Source organism: Halichoerus grypus, chromosome 11 (genome assembly GCF_964656455.1).
Source record: "Halichoerus grypus chromosome 11, mHalGry1.hap1.1, whole genome shotgun sequence".
Lineage (NCBI taxonomy): Eukaryota > Metazoa > Chordata > Mammalia > Carnivora > Phocidae > Halichoerus > Halichoerus grypus.
In genome coordinates, this window is record NC_135722.1 from 40,685,993 (window position 1) to 40,701,791 (window position 15,799).

The following is a 15,799-nucleotide window of genomic DNA, read 5'->3' on the forward strand; positions in this document are numbered from 1 at the left end:
AGCTCTCCAGAGAAGTTTGGTTCTCCTTACACGGGTAATGGGGAGTAGTGAAGGCTTATAAGTACAGAGATAACGACATCCAGGTACTACATGGTTACTAAGGTTGAGATTTAAATTTAGTTCTGTGATGCTTAGCAACCAAGACAAAAAGGAAAGCAGTTTTTGTTTATATAGTTGCCTTGTTGATACAGAAGAATGGATGTTGGCCTTTAGATCAGGACACTATCTTCATTAGTGTTTAGCTTTGAAACATTCAGCAAACACTAAATAATATCTTTAGTGTAAGTGGATATTTTATGAGTTGCTTTATTTTTGCTAAGCACTCACACATATAATCTCTTATTTCATCATCACAACCCTGCAGCATGAGCATTTTCTATTTTATTTTACAAATGAGGAACCGGGCTCAGAGAGATCACATGGTAATTAAGTTGTAGAATTATGATCCTAAACTCACCTCAGCACAGATACTGATCTAAATTTTGGTTAAGTGACTTAAATAAAATAGAAAAAAATCTTTCTGAAAAAAAAAAATCTTTCTGACGCCTCACCTTTTTCTCTTGTAAAACTGATAGTAATAGTAATAGTCTCTTTGTAGTATTGGCATAAGGGTTAAAGAAAATACTCATTGGAAAGAGCCTTGCACGTAGTCTATGATCGTGAGTGACCCTCTTTCCTACCTCCACTTCAGTGCATGCATTTATGCTATGGGGCAGACATAGTTGAAAAACTTAGGCCTTAACTAATTCATGAGTCCTAGCACAATTTTGGTGTTAAGGGTGTATTAGAAGCTAGACAAATTAATAGTTTTAGCTGACAAAATGTCATTTAACAATGAGGTTCAATAATAACCCTCATTTCTCCCAGCCAGAGTCTTTATTACCATGATTACTGACTCTGCGACCATCAAAATACCACTATGAAAGTAAATCCCAGTGCCTCCAAAATAACTCCTTCCAAACAAGAATCGCCTTTTTAAAAGTACATGTGGTTACTTTCTAATGTAAAGCCTACATTTTTGATCCTTCACTAAATTACTAAATGTATTATAAAGGATAGTAAATAAAGACTAATAAAGTGATACAGCTTATCAAATCAATAAAAAGGAAACCATATGTGTGCTTAAGTAGTATTTCTTGAGAATCACATCATGGCAAGATATGTCCAGAGCAAGGAATTAGAACAAGTCTTTCAGAGTAAGATACAGACTCTCTCTCTCTCAACATTATACTTAGCATTGTCCTGCTTAAAAGAGAGAGAGAGACAGAGAGAGAGAGAGACCTTTTTATTTTGAAAGATGCAAGTGCTAAATTGCAGAAATGCCAAGTCAGACTGAAAAACCTCTTTTCCATAATAAGTTATAACCTCTATTGTGTTCTTTTAACATTGCTTATTTGTATTTTTTATAAAATATTTAAGATTTTTTGTATCTCCTTGTTTTGATTATTATTATATATATTGTCCAAAGAGACATCACCACAAGGGGAGTGTTGAGTCTAAACATCTCTATCACAAACTTGAAATATTAGAAAATTGGTAGTTCTTGCTTCTTTGGGACACTCACTTGTACAGGGTTGTTTTTTTTTTTTTTTAATGTAGGTAAATCAATTACATGGCCTTGTAAAACCTGCAAGTATTTATGGACACTACTACTAAATGATGTGTAAGATGTATAGAAAAGGTATAAGACAAACCCCCGGCTTGAAAAATCTTCTGATGTTTCAGGGGGAGACTTGGAGGTGCAGATGAACCAAAGCTTGATTTTTTAAAATAGTGTATAACTAGGGGCCGATTATATAGGGAAGACGAAGAACTTTGTATATCAGAAAGCGGGTAGCTCAGAGAGGTGATAGAATTCACAGACATCTTGGGTTTTTCAATATGAGTAGAATTTGGCAAGGAAGAAGAGAGTAGGAATGTTATCATCCTAGCAGCGGTGAGGTGAGGAAGACAAGCAGGTGGGATCATGGTGTTATGGGAAGGTGAGTAGGATCCTGTCCACCCCGAGCGGAGGATGTATGATGGGAGAGTTGTAGGAACTGGAATTTAAAATGACATGTGGGGAGGAGTGTATGAAGGACTTGAAAGCCAGGTAGAGGAGTTTGAATGGAATGCAACAGAAAGCAGGAAGGCGTGGAAGGTTTGGAATCAAAAGTGGGACCCTGTGAGGAGTGTGCACGGATGGACTGGGAGGGCAGCGCCATGAGCAGGCAGCCCAGAAAGGAGGTGGGGATGGTGATGTAGGAGGGCGTGCCTAAGTGCATAGGCAGTTAGTGATGAGGGGATGGGAGGGAGGGAGAGGGGGGACCAGTGCCAGGGGCTCTGTGAAAGGAGAACCAGCAAGCCTGGATGAGGGACTGAGCATGGAAGGACAAGGAAAGCAGGGAGGCAAACAGTAGTGATATAAAGAGAGGGCAGAAGGGAGGTTGTGTAAGGGGAAAGCTGCTTTTGCAGGGAAGTCTTCGCTTTCAGTTGGCGAAAGTTTTCCTGGGTTGGAGAGAAACTAAGGCTGGGAGCTGGGATGAAGTGACAAGACTTCTTTCTCGGGGAGTAGTCAACGACTTAGACAAAGCTGGAAACTTTGAGGATAGATACTATCTCAGGACACTGTGCCGGCCTTAGAGAATTCTTATTCATAATGCAAGTATTTGTTCTTACTCTCAGAAAACTCTGCTTCAGGAATACACTTGAACGTGACTGGCGGCTCTGCCCTATTAACTTTCCCTGCAAAACTCCTTATTATTACATATTTGAAAGAAGCCTTCAATATTTAAATACGTATTTTAGGATATAATAACAAAATTCTTATTTACTTAAAAAAGACTCATGCCCAAATCCACACATAGGAGATAGGTGATCTAAATTTGTGTGCATAAAATTTTCTAATTACTCTTATCTAATTACTATTATGTATATATATGATATGTATACATTTATATAAAATATTGTAAAATATTTATAGAAAATATATATACACAAATATTCTATAAGCTGACTAATTGAGAATCAGTATAGAGTATACTAATATAAGGTATTTTGTATGTGAAAGTAACATGAGAGAATTATTTTTTGCCCATTTTAACTGCAGTGTAGGTAATGGCCCCTTTGGTACATATTCTGTGGCTGCTATGAACGACCCCCCATTCAGACAGTCTTTAGAAATGAGCTTTGAAGAAAGGTTGGTAAAGTACCCCTCATCTAGACCATTGGAATAAAATATATCACATCATTGTCCAGCCATGTCTAGTTGTCAAATGAAATGTATTTGTTTGTAAAGCAACCAGCAAAAAGCTTCTCTGGGCATTTACTGATCTCCACTTGAGTTTGTAGAAAAGGGGACCTTGTTGAAGTGAGTCGAGGTCTGGTGTAGGCTGGTCAGTGCTGGTAGTCCTGAGGGGAGGGTGCTCAGCGCATCCTACTGTTCATGTGGTGTTTTCCAGGAGATGGCTGCAATCAGTCATCTCACAGATGGTTTGAAAAAGGCTTGTCTTGCTGGCAAGCAAACTGTTATTTAAGTACACAATCCACGCTACTACTGAAACAGTTTTGCCAAACTTATCCAAGTATTCTAACATGCTTAAAGATGGTATAAATATCATTTATTGCTAGCAGTTTTCTTCAGACTATATGGAATGTCTTCCTGCTGCCTGATCTAAGTGTCCCAGTTTACATTATGGCCTTTACTGCCTCTGTTTGATGGAGTGATCAGTAAAAATTTAATGACACTATAAAATAATAAAAATGTCATTAATTTACCACGGATCTTGGATGCAGTGGTTGTAAAGTTACATTAATAAACAGAATATTTTTTACAACAAAAAGCATTGTTACGGGGGAACGTATAAATAACACACATAAATTTAAGAGCAATTTTACTGTTAGCACACACATTATTATGGAATAGCCAATAAGTGTATAAAACATAGTATATAAAATTTTATTAAAATATACTGTGCACATCAAAAATTCAGCTTTTATCTAAGTGCAAAGAAAAGCCATTATTGTGTGCTTACTGTTTCATTGCTGTTCTTTCCCCATATCACAATTTTACATTTGTTGCCAGTAAGAGGAAGTTGATTTTTTTTCTTAGATGGAAGCAAGGCTCTGTTCTTTTAGTCACCCCAAATCCATTCTCTTTCTCCACCGATGCAAAAACAAAATTGATCAATCTTGCCATGGTAGGGAGGGAGAAGTTGCTAATTTAATGCAAAGTTAAAAATAATGCCCAAGGAGTTGAATGGTTTGTTCAGTGACTCTGGAAATAAGGGATAATAATGCAGCAGTCTATCTGTCATCAGTGAGGCTGCCCCATCATTGACTCTGATAATATGTGAAGATGATGGATGTCAGCGTCTTGTGGCTTGTGGCATTGAACATTCATCAGCTCTCACTAAAGGGGGCTTTATCATTTCAATATCTTTACTTAATATGCAACATCTATCTCATACATCATAATTTCAAAGCACTTAAGAGAGCCAACAGTCCTACAACACAGCAGAGCTGACTTTCAGACTTTAATTTTTTTCAATAACTTTTATGTTGCCTGCATGTTTTGTGACTGACAATGCATAAGTAAGTGTCTGATCACATCGCTGCATGTAAAATGCACATTGCGCCGTCAACATGAAGATTGGGGAATTTTCCTGGGGGGGTTGAGATTCAATTAACATTGAGCTATTTTGCTTAATCTCCGAAATATCTTACTCGGGAGATGTACATCGTGAGAGCTAGTTCAAGTGCATGGAAAAATCTGGAGCGAAGAACTTGCCTCCCGCTGTCTATATGTGGTTGATATAGGGGCATACCCATTGGCACTTAATGGCCAGAAGTTGAAGCCTCTTGGAACTAAAGTATCTTTGAACAAATCTCTGTGCCCATGTCCACAATCCTGTATTTACCAGGCTCATGTTCCACCTCACTGGTAAAATCTTTGCTTAGCCCAGCTGCCTGGAGCTAACTTGTAGACATCAGGCCCTCTTCTTATCTATGGTTATGTGGCTGGCAAATAAATATTCTGAGCTATTCTTTGAAGAAGGAAATCTTCTGGGAGACTAGGTAGAAATTTATATGAAAGGGCATGGCTTTGCAGGGTCCTTCTTTAATCTCAAACACAAGTGCTTAATATTACCAAATATAAAATGCAGCCCACTGCCCAAAACAATTTTTATCATTGATTTATTTTCTGCCTGTTTAACAAGTGTTTCATGGGATATTCTTCCTTGACTTCTACTCTGTCAAAATATTGATATTTTATAAGGAAAGTATCTCTGCAGAAGAATGTTTTTTTTCAATGAAGTCAAAAAATGTATGACTTCAAAGACACTGTGAATGTGTTGTTGAATGTTCTGAATGTTTTTTGTTATGATTAAAAACAAGCTGATAATACTGAATTGTGAGTGCACTTCATTTTTTATAAAAGAAAAGATATTATCATCATGTAAGCTTTGTTGTCTTAGGATTTTACAAACCATGGCATGTAATTTTCCCTCTTCTCCTTCCTTGTCAAAATATTGATATTCTTTCAGGAACTTTATTTTTTTTTACTGAGAATATTTTCCGGTAAAATCAAAGAGAATGAATGACTAGAAAGATACTTGAAATATGCATATTGATAGGTAGCACGGTCTGTTGATTTTCAGAGAAAGTTGTTTTTCCCCCCATGAAAATACAGCTAAAAGTTGTTCTTCCAAGAAGATTGCAGGTGTCACATCAAAACTCCTTTTGCATTTAACATAGGGAAAGCATTCACATGCAAATATTTGAAATGCGAAACAATGTGATAAAACAAAGGTTGAATATTTTGCTTTCCCTGGTACTACTCATCTTCACTTTAATTCTTTTTCTTTACATCGTGACAACCAAAAGTGCTACTCCAAAATAGAAATTGGCTGATTAAAAGCAGCTGTCCTTCCCTCCCCCCGCCCCCCCCCCCCCCCCCCCCCCCCCCCCCCGGCAATGTGTGAAACTCCCACATGGCTTGTGGTTGCTTTCTGTCGTGGCCTGCATCTGGGTTAATTTGTTCTTGTGCAGCAGTGTTTTCACATAAGAAGATATTGGGGAACCATGCCTAATTTGCTTTTTATTTTCACTCTGTTTTTTATAAGGGTCGTATTTCAGAGGTTTGCCCATAGCCCACCATTGTAACCAGTTAGTATTACCCAGTTGGGGAAATTCATGATTATGATTTTGCTGCAAATCTTTCATAGACGTGGTGCTAGATTAAAGCAAGGTTTATGCTGTGTTTTCTTCCAACACAGATTTCAACATATTCCACGATGAAGGGGAACTGGAAGACTTCCTGCACAATTTGACTGATGGGAATTAATTATAGAAATATAATGATATTCAAAAATAATCATATTAGAAAGCACAAATGTAGGGAGACTGTACAAATGAGACTCAGCCTCTATCAAGTAATTGTATGTTTGCTCTTTAAGAATATTTCCAAGTTTCTAAACATCTTACAGAAGAGAACACTCACAGAGTGTTTCCGTCTAATGCCGAACATGCTCAGTACAGAACTAGGTCATTGAACAATAGACTGAACAGCAATCAGCACTCTACTGCTGCATAATGCATTAAGTATAACATGCAGAAACCATTCCCGGAGCTGGAAGCTGCTATTTCATGTCTGTAAATTCAAGCTGACATGACATTTAATATTGTTTCATAGTAATGAACAACAAGGTCTCATTCATTCATAAGCACCACACAAAGCCAAGTTTGAGTCTGGAGAGTAGTGAGGAGGCGAGAAGGGGACACGCGCTGTGTTTTTGCAGACAAGAACACCATCTTAGTGACGGTCAGTGAGCCCTTGGCTACTGATCCAGAGAGCGGCAGAGGGAGAGTTCAATGTGATATTTCAGGCTCCTTCTCCTGGACGAGCCGGTTAACAGGTATAACATCTTTGAGTTTCCCTCCTATAGTGGTAGGAGATTTTCACTTTCCTCACTCAACGGCTGGGCTAGGAGTAATCTCCTTTTTACTTCCCGGGGAAGTTAACGGTGGAAACTCCTAAGCAAAATAAGAGCATCAACGCCATCATCTCGTCTGCCTGCTTGGAAACGTTTGTTTTTGAAGTCCTCTTGCCTAAAATTCTGATTTGTACTTTCCCAGGAATACCAATATGAACTGTGATCTCTAATTGAGAAAATTCCTCTCCTGTTAACTAGCAGTAGATTTTAATGGGAATTGCTCTTTCAAGTTTTGCACTGCAGGCTCAAACCTTTCACTTGCATTCCTTTTAGACTACTGGAGCAAATCCCAGTGAGAGAAGATGCTCAGTGCCGCCCGGTGGGCTTCCTGGCGCCGGTTTCCTTCCCTTGCAGGTACTCTGCTTTAGACGCGGTCAGCACTGTGGGTTCCACTGTCAGGCTTTAGCGGAACCTTCCTGAAAGCTTTTCTGAGCCCCTAGTTGATCAGAAACGATGTTTGTAAATCCAAGTTTTGCCCACAAAGCAAGATAGGAACTGGAAGGAAAAAGTGGCTGCTTTGGAAGCTAGAATAAGCCTCTGATTATTCTTTCCTCTAGGAAAGAACACGCTTTGAGAATTTGGGGCCCCAGTTAACAGGAAAGTCAAGTGAAGATGGAAAGCTGGGCCCAGGTGTCATCGATCTTACGCGGCCAGAAGATGCAGAGGGTGAGTGGCTTTTCCGTAGCTCTTTTCTGCTGCTCTGGGCGATTGTGACGGTGCAACTGAGTTAGCTCTAGGACCTTCTACGGGCTTTCCTGGGAGTACCGGCTGGATTTTTTTGGCAAAGCAGAAGAAATGTTAGCCTCCATTATATATTATAGCTGAGGACGTTGAGAGGTAGCTAGATCCTATATTACTGAACACATAGCCATTCAAGGACTTCAAGGTGCCACTTTCCAGTTTTCAAATAAAAAGGCCCTCTGCATTCCAGTGAGTAACAGAATCCTATGTGTCATCCATGTCACTGAATTGTTGTTAAAAAAGGACTAACAGGGACTCCTGGGTGGCTCAGTCGGTTAAGCGGCTGCCTTCGGCCCAGGTCATGATGCCAGGGTCCTGGGATCGAGTCCCACATCGGGCTCCTTGCTCAGCAGGGAGCCTGCTTCTCCTTCTCTCTCCCTCTGCTTGTGCTCTGTCAAATAAATAAAATCTTAAAAAAAAAAAAAAAAAGACTAACATACAAAGGAGGATTGTTTTTAACCCTAAATCAAGCAAGTCCCAGGTGCAGTCAAACCGTTTTGGGAACTCAATGATGGTTTACAGCAGATCTCACATAAAATTAATAATTGCTCAGGCGAGGCCCCGCCTGTGCTTGAGCACCAAGCATTACCAAAATCTTTTGAAAGTCTGGATGGAAAGACCAGCTTCGCTCTCGGTGGGTCTGCCCACAGCACTATCAATGCCTGTCCGCTCCTCTTCCCTTTTTGTTTGTTTGTTTTAAATGCACAAGCAGCAAATCAGCAGAAATTGCTCCCCAGAGGCTGGGTACAATTTATGAGTTAGGTCAGCACTTCAGTAGTAATGTTGCCTGGTTATTTACTGTGTCATCACAGAGTAGGGACTGGTTTTCCCGTTAGCTGTTCCTTTGGCAGAATCTCTCCCACCAGTCAGGGAAGATTAATTTGTTCTCTTCAGAGTAACACAATACTTCACCCAACTTGGGTCCCAGCTGAAGTTCTTTAGTTTGAGGAGACGAATCTTACTATTATCCCCTTTACTGGCAGAATTTCTTCCAGGACCCTAATCCCCTGAAAATGCACGAAGACATTTCATAGCCACATCTGAACTGGGCCTGGCTTCTGGTGAGAGCTTGGGACCAGCCTGGCAGTTCAGAAATCCCTGGCATGAGCGCTAAAAAATGGACAGTATCAGACATTAGGAAGCACTTCAGAGAGTTTCCAGAAGGCAGATTTTTTTTTAATACCGGTAGGAGAGACTGATGTGTGATGATAGTCTTGGGGACAAGGTATTAAATTCTGATTGGTATGTGTGTGGGGATTGGGGGTTTGGTGGGGGGGGAAGGACAGGGAAGAGGAAGAGAAAAAGAGAAGAAGGAGGAAGGGAGGGATAAAGAGGACTCAAAACCAGATATACACTCGCTGCCTTTCATGAAGAGCGTGTACCAAGAGCACAGTGACATTGATATTTTATAGGCACTTAGAAGTATAGGTTTTTCTTCATGAGGATTGAGGTTCCTTGGTCTAGGGGACCAGTTATTCAGGTCTGGCCCATCTCAATTTTGTTGCAAAGTCGTACCACAGAGTACCTAAGTCTTTGACCGTACACAGTGAAATAATATTTTTCGTCACTTTGGAGTATTCAGTCTGTTCATTTTTCCAGAGACTAGGAGGTACAGAGTTCCATCACCTTACCCTTGTTCCAGCAGTTCTCTTAATTTGTCATTCTTCCTTCTTCATTTGGCTTCTTAACTGTATAATGGATATACACATGGTCAGTTACCTCTCAATAATGCTAACGATTTAGTTAATGATATTATGGGCTTGGTAAATTAAAAAGCATGATCGGAGTTACTAACCATTGTGAAAAGAAAAAATGAAAACCTTAACTGCAGGGAAACATATTGTATAGAAATATTTTTGGAAATTCCATTCAATACCCAGATCATCTGGATTCAGACCAATTTCCTGGCTACTTTGGTTTTTGTTCTCATTGTTTGTTCGTTAGCAAACATTTTTGAAGCACTTACCTGCTTTTTACACATATTTTCCCACATAAACCTTATACAACTCTGTAAAGAAGGTGTTATTATTTCTTTTCCACTTTACAGATGAGAATATTAAAGGTGAGAGGAATCAAGTAACTTGCCACAGGTCACACAGAGAGTCAGGGTAGAGCTGAGAGTCGATCCCAGGCAGCCCAGCTCCAGAACCCACGGTGCTGTACCACGCCCCGTATACACGGATAAATCTGTGGTGCCTTCACTTCTCTGAACAAAGTCCTTGTGACCTTCCTCAGTATGGCCCATTTCCTCTCCCCTAAATATAGTGAGTCATGCCATACCCCAGCTCTCGTGTTACTCTGTCACACAGAGCAGCAATGCCTGATGAGCGTAACAGTAGAAGGGCTGTAGTGGCCCAGGAGCTTAAGGAGCGTGTGAAAACCTCCCTTCAGAAGCTTGCCCAGAGTTGCCATTGAGACCTCCTGTGCTTTGGGGCACTGTGAGTTCATGAATGGAGTCAAGTTACTAGCTCTCAGATGGACAGAAGCGCACTGCCTTTGTGAGGGCTGCTGGGATGGGCAGCAACCTTCTGCTGACTTCGGGATATTTCCTGGTGTCGGTTCAAGTAAGAGATGATTGCAAAGCCTGCTGGGGTTACGGTTCCTATTAAAGTCCGAGCAGATAGCAGGTACACGTGATATTTTCTCTCCTTGCTCCTTCGCATTTCCCTGAACAGGAAGAGTAGGAAGGGACTGCAGTGAAAGAATAACTACAACTTACAAACTCCTTCAGTCAGTTTATGGTCTAAACGAAACAAAACTAAACAAAACATTGCTTAAGTGTCTACCGCGTGCCAGAACTAGACACTAGATAAACCCAGGGAAGAAAAACGATGTGTTCCTGACCTCTTGGAGTTTAAAGTCTAGTGAAGGAGGACAGAAGATTAAAAGGGGAATATCTACAGACAGACAGGCATAATTATCACTGAGAAAAGTGCTAAAAAGATCAAGACTTGGTTATGCCGCACAGAGATTCAGAGTGAAAGCTACTTAGGTCAGCTCAGTTGGCAGGTGGGTGCTGCAGCCCTCGCCCAGCACGTCACCTCTCCTCAGTCCACACATGATCATCTCCGTGTTTCCTCTGCCTTGGCACAGCAATTAAAATGTTTTCCTCAGCTTTACTGAGATAGAATCGATACATAACTCTATAAATTTCGGATGTACTATGTGATGGTTTGGTACACCTGTATGTTAGAAGATGATTACCACAATAAAGTTAGTTAACACATCTGTCACCTTATATAATCACCTCTTTTTTTATGAGAAAATTTAAGATCTACCTTCTTAGCAACTTGCAAGTATATAACACAGTATTGTTAATTATAGTCACCATGCTGTACATTAGCTCCCCAGAGCTTATCCATCTTAAAACTGGACATTTATACTCTTTGACCAACGTCTCTCCCTTTTCCCTTCCCCCTGATCCCTGGAAACCACTGTTCTACTCTGTTTCTGAGTTTTCCCTTTTTAGATTCCTCATATAAGTGAGACAATACAGTATTATTTGTCTTTCTCGGTCTGACTTATTTCACTTTGTGTAATGTCTTCAGGGTCCATCCATGTTGTTGTGAATGGCAGGATTGTCTTCTTGTTTGTGGATGAATGATATTCATCCACAAAAACTCCTTCAAGAGTTGTATGTGTGTGTGTGTGTATGTATGTAGATATATAGAGAGAGAGATGAAGAAAGTGTGATATATATATCCATCCATCAACGTACACTTAGGTTGTTTCCATGTCTTGGTTATTGTGAATAATGCCGAACAGCCATCTTAAAGGGCTATGCTTTCCTCCCACTTGCACCCCGTCCTCCTGTGAGGCTTCTGAAGAGACCAAAGTACGTCAGCTTAGGAGATGAGGGCCTGTTCCAGCTGGGCTTCCCAGGAAAATATCTGCCAGTCGTGAAAATGCCAATATCACTTAGTAAGCAACTTGTGGGCCTGCTTCATAGCTCTGAGCATGGAGGCAGCAAGGGAAAGGTCACCCAAAGAGGCAGCTGTGCATGTGTATTAAACACTCATCAAAATCAAATGACAAAACCATAAGCCAGGAAAACAGAAATTAAAAATATAAAAGGCAAATGCCTTCAAAATTTTATTTTTAAAGTCCAGCTGTTATTTGGCTTGAATATGACAAGACAGCATTTCTTGTTCACCATGATATTTATAAAACTACAAATTCATTGGTGCTGGGGGCCTAGGAAACATGTGTAAGGTCTTGTTATGCTTTGAAGCAGTTGAAGGCTTACTGTGCACTGAGCACCCAAAACGTGTTAGCTCCTGTGTGGGACATGGAAGGAAGAGAGGACTGGATTAGTGGAGTCTGTCACCATGTATTAAGAATGGTGAACAGCTGTTCAACTTTGGATGGACTCTTCACGTGGCATTTCCCCTCTCCTCGTTCTCCGGCAATCGTGCGATGCTTCCCCCAACTCTCCTGATTTCAACGTTGCAAACTAGAGTGGAAAGGGCGCTCCCCCAGTTATTGGGAGGTTTGGATTAAGGCTCTTTTACTAGAGGATGGCAAACGAGTGACTAAGGCCTCCTTATCTTTCAAAAGAGAGGTTCTGGATTCCATTATCTCCAAGGCCCCTTCCAAATCTAAGATTGGACACCGCCTGTCCTTTTTTATAGGAAAGGTGATCTGGGCACAATAGTTTCCACTTATTTTTTTCTCAGAAAAATGAAGGAGGAGACCAATAGCTCTGAGAGGATATTTGTGCCACTTGTTGCATCCAGTTTTCAGGTCTCCTGAACTTTTCTTTTTATTAATGAGAAGCTCTCTCTGGTAGTAATTCCCAGTTGCCTTTTGCGGATGGGCCCCTCTTCTCTCTGTCCTCTCCTTCTCTTCTCCCAGCAATAACAGTTGTGGCTTGCCTTCTTTTTCATATTCTTTCTATCCTGTTTCTTCTCTCTTTCACACCTGGCATCTCTAAAGAGATATTTTCTTTTTTTTTTTTTTCCATTTTGCAGAATATCTGGGGTAAGAAACCATTTTTCTAACACCTCTTCTAATTCCCAAATTCAATTATTGTGTCCCAGCCTCAGAGGGAGGCTGCACCTCATTTTGATGTGGGGCATAGTGGGATATGAGCTCCGAAAGGGATGAGCTCTGAAGGTAATTATCATTGGCCAGACTTCTGGACCCTGGGCTGAAACCATGGTGATGTGCCGTCTGTCCTCCATGTATTAAAAACTTGCATTGATTTGAGTGGAAATGGATACGTGCACCAAGAACAGTCCCTTTTCGAACTATTGCTCTCAGATCCCCAGATTTGCTTAGAAGAGTTTTATAGACTTGTACTGAATTGTGTATTGGGTCCCAGCCAACATGGTCTTCATCCTCCTGAAAGCTTTATTTTTTGGTGAGCTTCTGATTGCTTCTACATTTTATACCTCAAGTTGGCTCTACTATTGTCAATTTAAGCTCTCTGGCTATAGACAAATAAGAGAGACTGCAACTTTTCCTTTTTCCTCCTTAAAAAATGTACCACTTAATATTAATATTATTAGTAACATTAATATTATTTTCTCTTAAAAACTCTGTTTACCCTTGGATTCACACTCCGAAATCTGTGAAGCTTCTTTCATTCCCTTTCCCCTCCCCGGATCTTATTGCTGGTGGGAAGGGAGGATTGACTTGAAGATACAGGGCTCATTCAAGGCAGCAGGGGGAAAGCCATAGTGTCATCTGGTGCAGAGTTTAAGGGTACAAGGGCTTACACTTTGGAATGTGAAAGTCATTATTAGTCCAAGCCCACGGGATACAGTGCTTCACACTGCAACGCATAGATTCTCAGAATTGGAATAATGGAGAGACACCATCAGATTTACAATTTCAGCCGAGAAATCCCTTCTTATATCCCTGACAAGTGGTCACCTCACTTCTGTTCAAATGCATCTCGTAGTCTCTTAACAGAAAACTGACTACTTCTTGAGAAGCTCATTCTGATTCTAATTATTAATTCTTTGTTATTGGTAGCCAGAATTTGTCTCTGCTTCCTTGTAACTTCTACTCACTGGGTCTAGTCTGACTTCTGGGTTCCAAAAAATAAAAAATAAAACTTGTATTTCTCCACATGAAACCCCTTCAGGTATTTGCTCAAGGACTAGGGGATTTAAATTCTAGTTGCGCCACCCTGGGCGGGTCACTTTCTTTCCTGAATTTTCTCGTCTGTAGCTGAAGAAGTTGGTCCAGGTAATTTCTAGTTGACAGTTTTTTAACTGTCTTATTATACTGCCATATAATTGAAATCATTCACCTTTAAGTCAACTAGAATGTAACAAGTATCAATTAAGGACCACATAATCTTTTAAAGAAATGAAATTATTATAGAAATATACTATCTCTATAATGAGATGTCTTTGCCCAAGAAGGAATCCAAGTACTAGAGTATATGTCAGGCATAAAAGATGGGAAATTGTACATATTAAAAGAAAAGGCTGAGGTAAATCAGAAGAGAGCGCTAACCAGAGCTGTGCCGTGGCTTATGGGGTTGACTTGCCATGCCTGCCTAAAACAGTGTTTCCAGGAATCTTAGAGGAATGAACCGGCAAAGCAGTTTCTATGGAACCAGCAGGCTGGGGTCCGAAGCCAGGATTAGTAAGCAGTGAGGCCCAAGACCTGGAGAGGACTGAGTAACAGCCACAGGCTGGGAGATAAGCCGAGTTCACAAAGCCCTTGGCTCCGGACTAACTCTGTTGTATGAGTATCACAAAAATGTATTTTACTGTGGATATAAACAGTTTTAGAGGATCCTGTGCACCAGTTTATATCAGCACTATATATAAAGTGCCGCTCTCTTAAACAAGCAAATAAACTTCTCTTAAAGAAATATATTTGCTGTGTCTTAAAAGCTCCCAAATAACTTTTAATGTTGGTGGAAAACAATTTCCATTGAACTCTCCAAGTGATGGATAGCCCTGATGGGGCAAGAGAGTGAAATGTCAAGATTCTTATATAACTCCATCCCCTAATACTTCATAAAGGGAGCTCAACCTGCTTCTCAGAGTTGCTTAAGCTAGAAAGCCCGAAGAGCTAGCCTCCCTTTACTGAGGAACCTAGCCCTGGCCAAGAGCTGGTTTCTCATTGGGCTGGCTTCTTCTCTAAAGAAGTGTCAATGACAATACATATAACCACCACACACACACACACACACACACACACACACACACACACACACACCTCTATCTACTTTTCTGACTGAATATCATCTACCCGAAGGAAAAAATGCTTCTCTATCCTATTACTGAATTACACAGAAGCACAGAAGTACTTCCCCAACTTGTCTGAGAAACTGGGCCACAAAAGATTAACAACATCTACCATGAAAATTAGATCTGAGATAAGAGCAGCCCACATATGGTCCCAGTGGGACTACAAAATCAGTCTGTGCTTGCTCGGTACAATGTAGGTCTGCTTCACATATTCCAACACATCAGAGTAAAGCCTGGCTGGTAGAGCTCTATCTGCCATGTTCGGGCCGACTATGTAGCTCTTGGGGTATGGACCCCGTCTGATTATATCCTCTCTTGGTAGCAAGAGCCATTTGACTTGCTGTCTGCAGGCCAGTGAATTCAACCCAACCTTAGGCTGGTGGGATTTAAAGAGCATCAGGCCAATTGGGAGTGCTTTTTAAATTCTTTCTGCTTAAGGTCAGGATTGGATTTGAGACCAACCTTTTTTTTTCTTCCCCCCTAATTGGTCCTTTCCTCTTTTTCAAGTTCTGATAACTGTCTTTCTAACTTATTTCAAAAAGTTGATAACCATCTAGCTCTTTCTCATTTTTTGTTACCAACTTCTTATCTTTTTTTTAACTAACATATTTTTATTTTTGCCTGTCTCCTTTTATATTCGTGGTCTCATTTCACTCTGCTTGCCTGTGACCGTTTGCTTATGCCCACTACAGGCCATTTCATACTCTATAGCGGTGGTTCCCCGTAGACTGAATTGCTGGTGCCGATATCCAAACCTTTCCAGTCAGGATCTGTCTGTACTTCAGGGGCCCCCAATCTTCAGTTTTACTCCCATGTTCATGTTACAATGTACTGATTATCTCTTATGTGCACAGCACATATGGGAATGGC

At 40.6% G+C, this 15,799-nt stretch overlaps 1 protein-coding gene across 16 annotated transcripts in view; it reads left to right on the forward strand.

Annotated features, from left to right (window-relative positions):
• The window catches only part of SOX6 (SRY-box transcription factor 6), a 605,015-nt gene that overhangs the window by 555,528 nt on the left and 33,688 nt on the right, over positions 1 to 15,799 (forward strand). For 9 of the 16 annotated variants that reach the window (XM_078058350.1, XM_078058359.1, XM_078058361.1 and 6 more), the window contains one exon: positions 7,532 to 7,640. In XM_078058350.1, coding sequence (XP_077914476.1) covers positions 7,532 to 7,640 — 109 coding nt within the window. Of the gene's footprint in view, positions 1 to 7,247; positions 7,329 to 7,531; positions 7,641 to 15,799 lie in introns of all 16 variants that reach the window. The other 7 variants (XM_078058353.1, XM_078058351.1, XM_078058356.1 and 4 more) reach the window with 1 other exon arrangement.